Source organism: Electrona antarctica, assembly GCF_951216825.1.
Source record: "Electrona antarctica genome assembly, chromosome: 8".
Classification (NCBI taxonomy): Eukaryota; Metazoa; Chordata; class Actinopteri; order Myctophiformes; family Myctophidae; genus Electrona; species Electrona antarctica.
The window spans coordinates 27,527,275-27,544,228 of NC_136789.1; the positions used below are offsets into that span (position 1 = coordinate 27,527,275).

The 16,954-nt window shown below is 45.5% G+C and overlaps 1 protein-coding gene across 1 annotated transcript in view; it reads right to left on the reverse strand.

The window, feature by feature from the left end:
* Window positions 1-16,954, reverse strand: part of LOC306927541 (short transient receptor potential channel 4-like) — a 110,115-nt gene that overhangs the window by 60,597 nt on the left and 32,564 nt on the right. The window contains exons 4-5 of the mRNA XM_079507315.1: window positions 10,670-10,810; window positions 6,516-6,692 (exon numbers count right to left, since the gene is read on the reverse strand). Of these exons, the coding sequence (XP_079363441.1) occupies window positions 6,516-6,692; window positions 10,670-10,810 (318 nt within the window). The remainder of the gene's footprint in view (window positions 1-6,515; window positions 6,693-10,669; window positions 10,811-16,954) is intronic.

Genomic DNA, 16,954 nt, shown 5'->3' on the forward strand with positions numbered 1-16,954 from the left:
CGCAGCGGCACAACACTGGATCAAACAATTAGCGGCAGTAGAACTGTTAAAGAAACCATAATGCAGGAAATTAGTGTTCAACAATTTTGACGCGTAACGTAATAGGTTACGACGAGGTGTCTGCAAAGTGTGTTTGAAATAAACAAATTACATATAGGCGAGGTGACGAATAAGCAATCCAAAATTGCGTCAGCGGATCTTTCACATATTCATTTAATTTGGTGGTGCCTCGTTCATTTTTATTCGCGGCGGAAACACTTACCTCATTTCAAAAATAAATTACATCGCTTCATCACCACATAATATTCACTTTCTGTTTGGATGTACTGATGACACAAACAACAGTTTAATTTAATGCAAATTACTTTGCACAAAAGAAACAATCCCGGTGCGCAAGGCCCTCTACTGTCACGGCCATGCCATCTATATGTATTAGCAAAATCTGGACAGACATATAATGATGTCCTTATATGTAAAGTTATACAAGATCTGATCTGTAGATCAGCTATCTTTGGGCGGGAACCCCTTTTGGTGTTAGCATTATGTTATGCTTTAGCTATTGAAAAATAGCAGATCTACAAGCTCATAGCGCACCACTCGGTGGCGCGCTATGAGCTTGTAGATCTGCTATTTTTTTTTTTTAAATCGACTGACATAGAAACATAGCTTTTTCAGAAAACTGTCAGGATGTAGAAGACATTTTTAGAATCTGATCTCAGGTCAAAATGGGTTAAAGGGTCACTTCAACCATTTTGCAACCAGATATTGTTTTAATGATGTTTAGGACACAAGAAACACTTTCCTGGGGCTTCTGTGTGTGTTTTTAGATATTTTAGTCATGACGCCTGCATCTTCATGACAACATATTTCAAAGAAGGTACAGCGCAGATTGGGGCTGCATGGAGATGGTTTCATCGCTTTAGCTTTAGCTTCTAGCAGCTTCTAGCAGCAGCTTCTAGCTGCTGCTGATTGGCCAGGCCGTTTTGTGGCCGGGCATCAAGTCTGCCTGAGAGTTCCCAGATGGGAGCAGGAGGGGGGAACCCAGTGTACTCTCTGCTGCCCCATCTGGCGGAGTCAGGTTACCTTCAACTGCCTTTGCTTCTAAATGTTGGCGGTACTTTCACTTTCTCCCCACACACACACACACACACACACACACACACACACACACACACACACACACACACACACACACACACACACACACACACACACACACACACACACACACACACACACACACACACACACACACACACACACACACACACACACACACACACACACACACACACACATCAGTCTCTCAATAATGGGTGGGGTGGATCAGGACATGTGCATCACTATAGGGTCTTACAACATCATTGCACGAATTGCAGTAGCCAGCTCTTCCACACATCGTGAATAGCAGATCATTGCATTAATGCAGTAGGCAGAAGCTCTTCCACACAACATGAATAGCAGATCATTGTATGAATGCAGTAGGCAGAAGCTCTTCCACACAACATGAATAGCAGATCATTGTATGAATGCAGTAGGCAGAAGCTCTTCCACACAACATGAATAGCAGATCATTGTATGAATGCAGTAGGCAGCAGCTCTTCCACACATCGTGAATAGCAGATCATTGCATGAATGCAGTAGGCAGCAGCTCTTCCACACAACATGAATAGCAGATCATTGCATGAATGCAGTAGCCAGCTCTTCCACACAACATGAATAGCAGCTCATTGCATGAATGCAGTAGGCAGAAGCTCTTCCACACATCGTGAATAGCAGATCATTGCATGAATGCAGTAGGCAGAAGCTCTTCCACACAACATGAATAGCAGATCAAGCTGCTGAGAAGCCTGATGGGGTTACATAAAGTCTACTTCAGGGGAAAGGCACGCTCAACTCAGACAGTCTTTAAGGGTTCAGGCTGGGTGCAGATTCACAGAAAACGTATAAAAAGAGAATAAAATCCGCATTCTCAGTAGTAGTAGGAGTCTTATTTAATAATGTCGAGGATCCGCAGCAGCAGTCAAACCAGACAAACGCAGCGCAGGCCTTCGTCAGTGTCAGTCACTTTATTATTATTCTGCACTTGTTCTCTACCGTACCTGTATCTTTGTATATTGCTTGCTGCAATGCCATGTCAACTGAATTTCCCTCCCTGAATCAATAAAGGTCTATCTATCTACTGTAAGTCCCCTGTTGTTGTCCAGATAAGCTAAGGCAATTCCAAAACCTATATCGTTGGGGACAATAAAGCTTCAAGGTGTACTGCAGGCATCGAGTGTGTAGTTGAGATAGCATAGAGAAATATTTCGCAGATAGGGAATGCTAAAAAAAATAACTGATTTAGTTCTTTGTGTTTTGATTTCAGCTTATCGTCTGTCGGGTGGGAACCTCAACCTCTTTCAGGAGTCACATAAAAAAATAGCAAAAGTAGCACATCGACAAGCTCAAAATCTGTCCCTTTGTGCTGCGGTTTGAGCTTATTGCGACCACAGGTCGCATTTACTATAAAATCGTTTATTTCCCGCCAGTCACTCATTATCCCCATACATGGGAATATAAGCCCATATAAGCCCAGGTCTCGTGACATCATCAATATTGACCAGCATCTCTACATCTGACCTCAAACCCTTAGATCTCCATATATGGATATATTATTTCAGAACCTCTTCGATGTCCATGTCGATGTCCATGTCGATGTCCATGTCCATGTCCATTCAAACGGGCCTGCCCCAAAGTAATTAGTGCAGCCGCGTCCGGCATCTGGCGAAAACTAGAGTTCTCAACAGGCCCGAAAACTAAGGCCCGGCCCTACCTGGGCCCTCATCAAACCCTGTACACTCAAGACACTGCCCCCGCTGCCACCCTTAGATCTCCATATATGTAGCTGACCTGTTCTGATATTACATATGTTGATCTGACCTCATCAAACCCTGTACACTCAAGACACTGCCCCCGCTGCCACCCTTAGATCTCCATATATGTAGCTGACCTGCTCTGATATTCCATATGTTGATCTGACCTCATCAAACCCTGTACACTCAAGACATGCTCCTTATATGTAGCCTGGATCCAGGCTGGAACCTATAATTTCTTCGGTACAAAAATGTATTATCCAATGAGAATCGGTGGTGGGGGTGGGTCTAACGAACAACCAATCAGCGCCGAGTCCCGTTTGCAGCGTCATCATGCAGGAAGGAGGGAAAAACAACACCAATGGCTACTGGTTGAGGGAAATTCTAATCCTCTCCCCCTTGAAATCGCTCAGACAGGAGACAATGTCAGACTGAAGCTTCAAGAAAGCTACAGTCTGATAATCAGGCTACCTTATATGGCCAGTACAGAATTCATTCCATGTTGATCTGACCCCCCATGCCAAAGCGCCAGCGCTCGCCCAGCAGTCTGCCGTCAACAAGACGGATGCGTGCACGCGGGCGAGGTCGCTTCTCGACCTTCTCGGCTGCTATTGATGTTTTTGTGTGATGCTGTACTATGATCAAGTAGGGCGTTAATTTACGGGGGGGAGTTAGAATATGGACATAACATAAGTGGTTTCTGCCGGACAGCGTCTTTCCTCCTCGTGCTGAAAAAGATTATCGTCTCGTCTCGTCTGCCCGCCTGCCAACCTGCCCGTCTCTGCAGCCTTGCATGTCTATGCCATTCGTCATCATCACTCCTCCGACTCCCTGCCATCTGCTACCGACAATCATTCTTAACCCGTTCTGGGCGGGAACCCCTTTTGGTGTTTTAAACATTATGTTGTAATTTAGCTATTGGAAAATAGCAGATCTACAAGCTCATATAAACTTGTAGGTCTGCTATTTTTGAAAAATCGTTAAATTGTGCTTCAAATCTTTCAGAAAATTGTCTGAATGGGTTAATCCTCTCTCGTGCCCGTGTTGTGTTTGGGTTCGATTTCTTCTTCCAAAACTGGCATTCCGTTTAATTTTGTAAAGCTTTTTTGTTGATGTGTTCGTAGTACAAGTAGCTTTGACTTTGAAGTGAAAGCAGCCTGTGTGGCTGTGTGTGGGTTGAAAGGTAGAAACAGACAGATGGAAATATGAAAAATGCATAAAACAATATTAGAAAGCATAAACCCACTGGCGGTGCAGTCCTCGGTACGGTTAGAAGTGTTTCATCATAGTGGGAATGTTTAGAAACCACCAGTGGTTTGTGCAAAGTGGGGAGCGGCAGGCGGGCCAATGTTCAAACAAAAATCACGCACACGCACGCGCACGCACGCACGCACGCACGCACGCACGCACGCACGCACGCACGCACGCAGCATCATATGTTCAAAGCCACAAAGCAATATTAGCACATTTACAAGCTCAAAACGCATCTGCTACTTTTGATACTTGTGTGTGATGCTCTAGTAGGGTGTTAATACATGAAAACACACAGGAACAAAATAAATGTGCAGATAAGAGGCATCTGGCTGACGACAACATTATACACTTCTGTTGTAAAACTAGCAGCTCTACAAGCTGTAGTACAATACAGTAGACTGGCAATTTCTCTTTTCTTTTCTTTACTTAAAAAAATCACACCCGTGTGAACTGAGTGGTGCAACAGTGACGTCACACACTAACCATAGCAACCATGCTCCCTTTTTGAGTGGACAGGTACACGAACATACAGACAAAGCTGGTTATTGGAGTGGTTTGCACCACTCAAAAAAGCCATTACACAATAGGTGGTCACAGCCAGGGGCTACAGCTATTCTAGGGTCCTTTGCATGAAACGGCTAAAGAAGCAAAGAATCAAACACAAAGTCTTCATGGTTGGAGAGCCGAGCGACACCCACAATGTTCTCACAAATCACTTTGTATGAAGTCTCATGTGTGATCAATAAAATATGAATATGAATGCCACAGTAACATGCTGTGTCTATAGAGCGTCGCAGTCCCGCCTCCTACCCTGGACGAAGGAAATGATTCTCCGTTCATTTTCCTCATAGACATTTCAGAAAGTATTTATTTAAAGACGTTTACGCCGCGGACAAAGCCAACTCGAGTCGTGACAAATCATGACAACAAACAACAATGTTTTGGGCCGAACAAATAATTAGAAAGAAGAAAAAAACGGCAGGTTACAACACTTTTTGTTGTTTTTCTTCTTTGTAATTATTTGTTTGGTCCAAAATATTGTTTGTCTTGTCATGAGTTGTCACGACTCGAGTTGGCTTTGTCCGCGGTGTAACCGTCTTTAAATAAATACTTTAAGAAATGTCTATGGGAAAAATGCATTGGGTTTCATTTCCTGGTCCATGGGACTGCGACCCGGCTGGAAAAATCCCCAAGCGAAGGGACTTTTTTTTACCTGTGCGACCAAAGTGAAGCGATTGAAAACAAAATATATATCTTCAGTTTTGAACGCACCTAAATGATACTGTAGGTCAGTGGACCCCAGTTGCATGCGTTTCTGTCTTAGCTTCAATTTGTTCTGTTTTTGCCCACTTATCCATGGTTTTATTCATTTTATTTGGTTTTAATATTCAAAACTCCCTCAGGTCATGCTAAAATATTATATTGTGGCAGTGCGGGGCTGGCATAATATTGACAATTTGCATTATTGAAAATCTAGCATATAAATGACAAACATTTTAAATGTGTGTCATGTAATTTCCAGATACTGTAACTAATATAAGACAAAGTACCCCTAGGAGCACTATTACCCTCATTTGAGAAACATTACATTACATTTTAAACTAATGAATTTGCTGTGGCACTCATGTTCAGACTAAAGCGTGATTTAGACTCAACCATACAACAGAGTCACTTTCACTCTGGTATGGTGTATGAATTAGGCATAAAGAGGTATTCAAGGAATCAAGCAAAATGAAATCACTGAAATTTGAATGGCAATGTTTAGGTATTTGCATTGTAAACCTATGTTGCTGCCAACCTGTTTAAGAAATCACAGATTTGAGGCTTTATGACATTTCTGAGACCAGTCGTGTTTCAATGGAAGATGCGTCCCTGAATAGGTATTCTATATGGCTAGTTTGACCACTTCAAATACTCTTTTATTTTTTTTTATTTTCTGTCTTACAATAACTAATAACATCTACACGCTTGTGACATGCGTGGCAGCGGTGGCCGAACGGATAGCAGAGCGGTCTTGATACCGGAAGGTCGCCAGTTCGAATCAGCGGTCCGACACGTTAAAATTACCACCGCTGAAGTGCCCTTGAACAAGGCATTGAACCACTACGATGAAATGTGTTCTATGAGCAGGGCCTGGCTGGAAACAAGTTCTTGAGCTTAGCCCAGATACCCTGGGTAAATATAGTAATCATTTCATTTAATTTCATGCTTCCATAGAAGACATGTATGCTGGCTTCTATGGACTCTAAATGAGCACATATTTTTCCAGTGCATATGGCAGGCCTTGTTGACAGATTTGGAAGAGATTTTGAAGGTCTGGTTATTTAATGTGTAAAATCCATGATATTTACATTGGAATGAATGAGCCCGGGGCTTAGCTATAGATGAATTGAATTGTGTCCCCACCTTGCTGAGCTCCTGCAGCTCCCAGCTCAGCCTGAAGGCGGTGAGGAAGGGGTCTTCACTGGACAGGGCGATCAGCGACGGGCTGGACAGAGCTCTGTAGATGTTGAGCCGTGAGCGAGAGTGGCGCAGGCTGTCCACGTCCGAGCTGGACACACACTCCACGCAGTTACAGCGCACCTGCAACAACCACAACCAACATGTCAGGATGACGTGATGAAGATGACAATAATGTCAGCCTGTGGACACGAAACATTTGGAACAATGCAACATTAACATAGTGTCTCTTTCGGGGGTGCATACCTCCTATCTCCGTTTTTCAACTTCTTACATTTCTTTGCTATTGAACACCCTTTACGTCTGTGTGCGTGCGTTTTCCAAATATTTAACCAATGTAAAGTAAGAAGCGCTTCTGACTAAAACCTCTTACTCCATTGGATCCTCAAACTGTCGGTCAAACCACCTAACTCCAACTCAGTTTTTCCCCCCCGTCTGACTTCATCATATCAATGAAGGTCATAACTATCTCCACATTCAGTGGTCAAAAACCTCCTAACTCCACTGAGCTGGATTTGGGTAAAGTGATGATAAACGAGGACACATCAAGTATCTGACACTCTGTAAGTCACCATACCATTGATGAGGCAGTGTTGTGTTGTTTTAGAAACATATAGCCTATAGTTTTTATTTATTTTTCCTGAAAAGTTCATCCAAGGACATCCAAATCAAATCAAGCTTTATTTATATAGCACATTTAAAACAATGAAGATTGGCCCGGACGGTTAGCTCAACCGTCTGGGCACCTAGGCTGCTGAGCCAGCCTGATGGCGTGCTGCGGGTTCAACTCCCGATCCCGACGGCCTTTGCCGCGTGTCACTCCCCATCTCTCTCTTTCCCCGTTTCCTGTCAGCGTGTCTACTCTACTTCAATCAATAAAGGCAGAAAATATCTTAAAAAAAGAAAGAAAAAATCGAGATTGACTAAAGTGCTTTACACAATAAAACAAAACATCAAAACAATTATGCATGTGCACCCACATGGCAACAAGACATGAATCAGTTCAACTGACAACAAGAAAAAAAAATCAGGAATGATCAAAAGCCATAGAAAAAAGATGAGTTTTAAGAAGAGACTTGAACAGTTCAATGAACTGTGCACTTTTGATATAAAAAGGGAGGCTATTCCAACGGCAAAGGCACAATCACCTCCTCTTAAATTAGATGGGAGAACAGTCAAAAGCAGCTGGCCGGCAGACCTCAAAGGTCTGGCTGGAGTATAATCCTCCAAGAGATCAGATAAGTAGGCTACTATGAGATTTATAAACAAATTACAAGTACATTAAAATCAATTGTGAACTTGACAGGGAGCCAGTGCAATCTAGCTAAAATGGGGGTGATAAGAGTTGCGTTTTCTGGTGCAGGTAAGGTGACAAACAGCTGCATTTTGAACAGGCTGCAAGCGCCTAAGACAGGGGTGGGCAACTTTGATGATGGAGAGGGCCACTATATTTCCACACTCACTCCCTAGAGCCATATATTACTGTCGTGGCAAAAATAGCCGATCTATAAGCTCAAAACGCGTCGCAGCTTGTAGATCGGCTATTTTTGCTATATTCGAATTGAAATCTTGAATTATTTTTTGCTATTTTTGAATTGGAATCCTGAAAATTAACATTTGTATGTCATTTCAAATGCCTTTAATTTTATACTTGTGTTGAGCATTGAGCCACTAATTTAGACTGAAGTAATTAAAGCGGGTCATGTTTGCATGTTGTGGAATTGTAAACAGCTGAAACCAATATTATATCAGTATTCTGACATTAACCTGAGGGCCACATTAAGTGAAGGTGGGGGCTGCACGTGGCCCCCGGGCCGCCAGTTGCCCACCCCTGGCCTAAGAGAAGACAATTAGTGCAATGCCTTGTGCAACGCCTACATACAAAGCATTACAGTAATCCAGCAGTGATGAAATAAAGGCATGAATGGCCATCTCCCGATATGGTTTGATTTTGATTGAGGAGCTGCCAGAGTCAGCGGTTAAAGGAGCATTCAGTGATTTGGGTGATTTGGAAAAAAGAACGGTCCGCCCTGGTAACAAGATGTGCACATGCACACGCTCTACAGTGAGGGAAGTACAACAGACCAACAGCACACACACCAAGGCCCGCCCCACTCGATCATGATTGGATGAAAGCTTTGCCACCCAAAGCCCAAACTGAAACTAGGGTTTTTTGACCCCAGGGGCTCACTGGGGACAGGGAGGAACTCTTTATATGGTCAGCACACTTTATAGTAGGGAGGATTATTCCCAAAAAATGAAAAAATAAGTGATATTTGAATTAAGTGAAATCACTGAATATACCTTTAAAAGTAGGTCATTTCAAACTCTCAGAAGAGCAGTTTCCATAGTGTGGCCTGGCTTGAAGCCAGACTGGAACTTTATATCATCGGTTTGTAATTGTTTGTAAACCACTTTTTCTATGACCTTAGACAGGAAGGGAAGCTGGGAGATGGGTCTAAAATTGGACAGGTTAGAGCAAGGGTTCCCAAACTGTGGTACGTGCACCCCTTGTGTCAAAGTCAAAGTCATACGATTTTTGTCACACACGTTACCGCAGTGAGATTTGTTCTCCGCATTTGACCCATCTCTTGGAGCGGTGAGCCGCAGCGTGCGACGCGCTCGGGAATCATTTGATTAGTAGATTTGACCCCCAATCCAACCCTTTGATGCTGAGTGTCAAGCAGGGAGGCATTGGGTCCCATTTTTACAGTCTTTGGTATGACCCGGTCGGGGATCGAACCCCCGACCTCCCAGTTTCAGGGCGGACACTCTAACCACAAGGCCACTGAGCTGGTCACGCAACCAGTGCGCAAACGCCCTCTAGGGGGTGCATGACATGAAAAGGGTGGCTTTAGGGTGGCTTTATGGTGTTATTTAACACAAGCGGCAAAATCCGGGGGAAAAGGAGACAGTATAGAGCAGCTGTGGGAGTATACAGCATGTGTCAATCAGTGCAGTGACATTCTGTGATTATTTGCCATAATCATTAAAAATGTATCATTTTCGGCCAAATAGAACGAGGGGGGGTGCGTCAGCTAGGTCAGGAGGTAACAGGGGGTGCACGGCCAAACAGGTTTGGGGACCGCCGATGCTCTAACTCCGTTAGAAGCATCCAGGTTTGGACTACAGCATGTTTGGGACACAGCCAGTCGTGGTTGAAGTGTTGATCAACAGCAGGACGTTGGTTTCTGTTCGACAGCAGAGATATACCAGTGAGTCAGAATACAGTATGTCATGTTTACATATTGTTGTTGTAGGGCAAAAAAAAACGCTATCCCCCTGTTTGACCTGTTTTTTCCTTTATAAATGAATGCCCGATTTTATAGGCCTACTACGTACTTCTTCTAGCCCTAACCCGTTTGTCACACATTAACACTTTCAGGGCTTTAAATTGTTTAATCCAGGGTTCCACCGCACGTAACACGCTAAACCCCGCTATTTGTTTAATGCGTTTAATTCGCCGTTTTAAAATAATGAAAAAGAAACAAGGGATTTGTCCCGGACCTGGTGACGAGGCCGCTGCATTATTATGACGAAACTGGAAATCAAGTCATCCTCTGGGCTGCTAGGGCTTCTGGGAAATTGAGCCCAATGCAAGTGGACGGGCCGTTTGTTTAGACTACAACATGCTGTGCATAGTGGTTTCGTTTTGCATTGTCATGGCCGCTGGTGCTTCTGATCATAACAAACCAACGGACCATTTTTCGCCGGACTGGATTAAATAGCGGGGAACACGGGTTACGCAGTAGAACTGTTAACATTGCAGTTACAGCGATCCTGCAATACCTGAACTAGCACACGTTGAGAGCTCTGTAATGGTGTCAAGGACAGCCTGTGGGCAGGATTAATTTGGGACGTCTCGACTTGAATTTCAATGGATTTGAAGTCCCGAAATATAAGGCAGTATGTCATCATAGTAGGACATTATTTACATAACACAGTAGCCAATTTAAAGAAACATTTTGGCTATTTTGTTTCACGAAACATCATTGTATGTCATTGTATGCTAAAGAAATAATAATTTAATGTTTAAGACACATTTTCTTTCATATCCAACGTGAACAATGTGACAGCAGTAGCCGGTAAAGCGGACCCACCTCATGTGGCTGTGGGACAGACACCCCCTTCTGCACCAGGAGTTTGATGATCTCATAGTTGTTGGTGTGGGCAGCCAGGATGATGGGCGTGATGTCTGGGGTGAAGTCAGAGAACTGCTTGTCCAACAGGATGGGAGGAACCTGTGTGTGTGGGGGGGGACAGGAGCACTGTTGATTTCGTAGACTAAAACTATGGTGAAAAATGTACGTCGACAACCTTTTTTCACTGACGGAAACTAAATAAAACCAAGACGAAAACCAAGACCAAAATATATTGACAATTTCGTCAACAAATAAAAACTAGACTAAATGTTAGGGAGGGACTAGTGGAGATTAGAAGAGATCCAGTAGAACTAAAAGACAAGTCATTTCATGTTTGGTTGGGCTCGGGTGTTGCGCTTTGAAAATAGCAGATCTACAAGCTCTCAACGCGTCGTGCTGCGAAGCGTTGTGAGCTCAAACCAAAAACCAAGTACGTGGTGGGTACTGCGCCCTGGGTGCGTTTTCGCATTTTTAATCCACTAATAAATTCATTATTAATTTATAATTTGTTAAATTGGAAAAGGGGCTTCGTTAAGACCTCCATATTATTATGGTCAATGCCTGTGTGAAAAGTGGGAGCGATTGGTGCATAATTTATAATTTGTTAAATTGGAAAAAGGGCTTCGTTAAGACCTCCATATTATTATGGTCAATGCCTGTGTGAAAAGTGGGAGGCAGTGAGGAGCTACGGCAGTTACAGTGACTCATTCATTCAGACAAACTGAGGCTTAATTATAGTATGATATGACATGATGATATGATATATGATGATGATATGATAAATAGATCGGGAGCAGCATTATTATAGCAAGTCATCTCTTGCATTGAAAAACTGCTCAGATGTTAAGCGCAGAGGAATTACACCGTTTGATTCAAAGCCAAGCAGGGAACGGATGGGCCCCGTATCAATCAATCGGGGTGAGATATGTGGAGATTTAGAAAAGGCTGCGTGTGAAGTCAAAACCCATCCATATTTGATACATTTCAGGAGGGAGTCAGGAAAGAAACCAATTCCACATATCCATTTTATCATGCACTTTCTTCAGTTTAAGCCCCGGTAATGTTCCCATGTCAGTCAGAACTCAGAACGGCACGTATAAGCCCACTTATACATTATTCCACCGATTGCTGAGAGATGGAGGGATGGGAAGAAAAGATGAAGACGTGATAGGGAAGAAGCTAGCCTATTTCACTGCTGTCGGTGTAAAGTGTACTTTGCTTCCGTGGAGAAAATGTACTTTCCTGTGGAGTCATCAGTTTACAGCATTGGTCTCCCAAACTGGGGTCCGGGGACCCCCAGATAAATGATAGTTTGGAACCAAATGGACACTTATGGGTCTGTAACTCTGAGAGTGTACAAATAGACCCTGATGGGTCCCTTTGTATACTGTATGAGTTAAATTAACATTGATTTTACAATATAAATTGGGGTCCCAGAGATAGAAATGCCATTAAATGGGGGTCCGTAGACCAATATGCATGTCAAACTGGGGGGGTCCTTGAAATGAAAAATGAAACGGGTCGAGAATCTCTGCTAGAGCCGTAAAACTCTTCTCTTATGGGGGGGGGGGGGGGGGGGTCCCTGGCATATCTTTGGGGGTCCGCGGGCTGATAAGTGTCAATTTGGGGGTCCTTGACATGAAAAAGTTTGGGAACCAGTGGTTTACAGTACTTTATCACAAGAATGACAATGCAATATTAACCCCATGGACACCAGCTTCCCTGTCAACACCAGACTATCGGACTATCGGATCCATTGGAACCTGTTTTTTCTTTCTTTCATCATTTTTTTTTTTTCATTTTCTACAAAGTAAATGGTTTTGGACATATAGGGCAGTATTATGCGTGTCTTAAGTACCAGGTCTTATGACTTAACTTAAGACCTGGAGGCGTGGTCAATGCTGTTTGGCCACTCAGAATAGCCAAATGGCATTGACCACGCCTCCAGGTCTTAAGTTAAGTCATAAGACCTGGTACTTAAGACACGCATAATACTGCCCTGTGTCCGATCCAACAGTGTCGATATAATTGTCTCTGTCGGCTTCATGTCCAAAACTATAACTTTTCTGGACTTAAAAGAAAAATGTGCAAAAGTAGCAGATCTACAAGCTCAAAATGTGGCACAGGCTTGTGGATCTGCTACTTCTGATGCTTCCGTGTGACGCTGTAGTCGTGTGATCAAGTAGGGCATTGGCATTAACCCATTTTGGGGCGGGAACCCCTTTTGGTGTTAGCATTATGTTATGCTTTAGCTATTGAAAAATAACAGATCTACAAGCTCATAGCGCGCCACTCGGTGGCACGCTATGAGCTTGTAGATCTGCTATTTTTGAAAAATCGAAGAACGACTGACATAGAAACATAGCTTTTTCAGAAAACTGTCAGGATGTAGAAGACATTTTTAGAATCTGATCTCAGGTCAGAATGGGTTAATTTACACACAAAAAAACTATGGATATAAGAGGTTTCTGTCCGACAGCAACAGTATACTGTGGAGGGTTGGCCTCATGGTGCCTGAGGAGGGTTGGCCTCATGGTGCCTGAGGAGGGTTGGCCTCATGGTGCCTGAGGAGGGTTGGCCTCACAGTGCCTGAGGAGCAACAGTATACTGTGGAGGGTTGGCCTCATGGTGCCTGAGGAGCAACAGTATACTGTGGAGGGTTGGCCTCATGGTGCCTGAGGAGCAACAGTATACTGTGGAGGGTTGGCCTCATGGTGCCTGAGGAGGGTTGGCCTCATGGTGCCTGAGGAGCAACAGTATACTGTGGAGGGTTGGCCTCATGGTGCCTGAGGAGGGTTGGCCTCATGGTGCCTGAGGAACAACAGTATACTGTGGAGGGTTGGCCTCATGGTGCCTGAGGAGGGTTGGCCTCATGGTGCCTGAGGAGCAACAGTATACTGTGGAGGGTTGGCCTCATGGTGCCTGAGGAGCAACAGTATACTGTGGAGGGTTGGCCTCATGGTGCCTGAGGAGGGTTGGCCTCATGGTGCCTGAGGAGGGTTGGCCTCATGGTGCCTGAGGAGGGTTGGCCTCACAGTGCCTGAGGAGGGTTGGCCTCATGGTGCCTGAGGAGGGTTGGCCTCACAGTGCCTGAGGATGGTTGGCCTCATGGTGCCTGAGGAGGGTTGGCCTCATGGTGCCTGGAGGGTTGGCCTCACAGTGCCTGAGGAGGGTTGGCCTCATGGTGCCTGAGGAGGGTTGGCCTCATGGTGCCTGGAGGGTTGGCCTCACAGTGCCTGAGGAGGGTTGGCCTCATGGTGCCTGAGGAGGGTTGGCCTCATGGTGCCTGGAGGGTTGGCCTCACAGTGCCTGAGGAGGGTTGGCCTCATGGTGCCTGAGGAGGGTTGGCCTCATGGTGCCTGAGGAGGGTTGGCCTCATGGTGCCTGAGGAGGGTTGGCCTCACAGTGCCTGAGGAGGGTTGGCCTCATGGTGCCTGAGGAGCAACAGTATACTGTGGAGGGTTGGCCTCATGGTGCCTGAGGAGGGTTGGCCTCATGGTGCCTGAGGAGCAACAGTATACTGTGGAGGGTTGGCCTCATGGTGCCTGAGGAGGGTTGGCCTCATGGTGCCTGAGGAGCAACAGTATACTGTGGAGGGTTGGCCTCATGGTGCCTGAGGAGGGTTGGCCTCATGGTGCCTGAGGAGGGTTGGCCTCATGGTGCCTGAGGAGCAACAGTATACTGTGGAGGGTTGGCCTCATGGTGCCTGAGGAGCAACAGTATACTGTGGAGGGTTGGCCTCATGGTGCCTGAGGAGGGTTGGCCTCATGGTGCCTGAGGAGGGTTGGCCTCATGGTGCCTGAGGAGCAACAGTATACTGTGGAGGGTTGGCCTCATGGTGCCTGAGGAGCAACAGTATACTGTGGAGGGTTGGCCTCATGGTGCCTGAGGAGGGTTGGCCTCATGGTGCCTGAGGAGCAACAGTATACTGTGGAGGGTTGGCCTCATGGTGCCTTAGGATTGTTCTAAACACCAGTATAGAGCGTCGCAGTCCCGCCTCCTACCCTGGACCAGGAAATAAAACCCAATGCATTTTCCTCATAGACATTTCTTAAAGTATTTATTTAAAGACGTTTACGCCGCGGACAAAGCCAACTCGAGTCGTGACAACTCATTACAACACAAACAATATTTTGGACCAAACAAATAATTAGAAAGAAGAAAAAAACGGCAGGTTACAACACTTTTTTTGTTGTTTTAATTCTTTGAAATTATTTGTTTGGTCAAAAATATTGTTTGTGTTGTCATGAGTTGTCACGACTCGAGTTGGCTTTGTCCGCGGCATAAACGTCTTTAAATAAATACTTTAAGAAATGTCTATGAGGAAAATGCATTGGGTTTCATTTCCTGGTCCAGGGCAAGGACTGTCTAAAGAGGACGGGACGCGAAGACCGTTGCTCCATGGTGCTCCATGGAAGGAAAGAAACATGCGCAATGGGCTATATGCAGCCAACACTTCCGTGTTCAGCTTCCTTGGTCTCAACTGCGCATGTTTCTTTCCTTCCATGGAGCAACATGGCGTCGCCCGTACGACGCCATGTTGTCTTCGCGTCTCGTCCTTCTTAGACAGTCCTTGGTCCAGGGTAGGAGGCGGGACTGCGACGCTCTATACTGTGGAGGGTTGGCCTCATGGTGCCTGAGGATTGTTCTAAACACCAGTATACTGTGGAGGGTTGGCCTCATGGTGCCTGAGGATTGTTCTAAACACCAGTATACTGTGGAGGGTTGGCCTCATGGTGCCTGAGGATTGTTCTAAACACCAGTATACTGTGGAGGGTTGGCCTCATGGTGCCTGAGGTATGTTCTAAACACCAGTATACTGTGGAGGGTTGGCCTCATGGTGCCTGAGGTATGTTCTAAACACCTGTATACTGTGGAGGGTTGGCCTCATGGTGCCTGAGGATTGTTCTAAACACCAGTATACTGTGCAGGGTTGGCCTCATGGTGCCTGAGGATTGTTCTAAACACCAGTATACTGTGCAGGGTTGGCCTCATGGTGCCTGAGGATTGTTCTAAACACCAGTATACTGTGGAGGGTTGGCCTCATGGTGCCTTAGGATTGTTCTAAACACCAGTATACTGTGGAGGGTTGGCCTCATGGTGCCTGAGGATTGTTCTATACTGTGGAGGGTTGGCCTCATGGTGCCTGAGGATTGTTCTAAACACCAGTATACTGTGGAGGGTTGGCCTCATGGTGCCTTAGGATTGTTCTAAACACCAGTATACTGTGGAGGGTTGGCCTCATGGTGCCTGAGGATTGTTCTATACTGTGGAGGGTTGGCCTCATGGTGCCTGAGGATTGTTCTAAACACCAGTATACTGTGGAGGGTTGGCCTCATGGTGCCTTAGGATTGTTCTAAACACCAGTATACTGTGGAGGGTTGGCCTCATGGTGCCTGAGGATTGTTCTATACTGTGGAGGGTTGGCCTCATGGTGCCTGAGGATTGTTCTAAACACCAGTATACTGTGGAGGGTTGGCCTCATGGTGCCTTAGGATTGTTCTAAACACCAGTATACTGTGGAGGGTTGGCCTCATGGTGCCTGAGGATTGTTCTATACTGTGGAGGGTTGGCCTCATGGTGCCTGAGGATTGTTCTAAACACCAGTATACTGTGGAGGGTTGGCCTCATGGTGCCTGAGGATTGTTCTCAACAGTATACTGTGGAGGGTTGGCCTCATGGTGCCTGAGGATTGTTCTCAACAGTATACTGTGGAGGGTTGGCCTCATGGTGCCTGAGGATTGTTCTCAACACCAGTGGTCCAGAGGTTGTACTGTGGAGGGTTGGCCTCATGGTGCCTGAGGATTGTTCTCAACACCAGTGGTCCAGAGGTTGTACTGTGGAGGGTTGGCCTCATGGTGCCTGAGGATTGTTCTCAACACCAGTGGTCCAGAGGTTGTACTGTGGAGGGTTGGCCTCATGGTGCCTGAGGATTGTTCTAAATACCAGTGGTCCAGAGGTTGCAAACCACTGATCTAGGGTGTCTACGGCTCCTCCTCCTGTCCACATGTCGAAGTGTCCTTGGGCAAAACACTGAACCCTACATTGCCTCCTCCTGTCCACATGTGGAAGTGTCCTTGGGCAAAACACTGAACCCTACATTGCCTCCTCCTGTCCACATGTGGAAGTGTCCTTGGGCAAAACACTGAACCCTACATTGCCTCCAATGAGTCGGTCGGTGTTAGCTCGCCACCATTGGTGTGTGAATGTGGGAAGTGAGGACGCTGGCGGCGACTGTTCGCC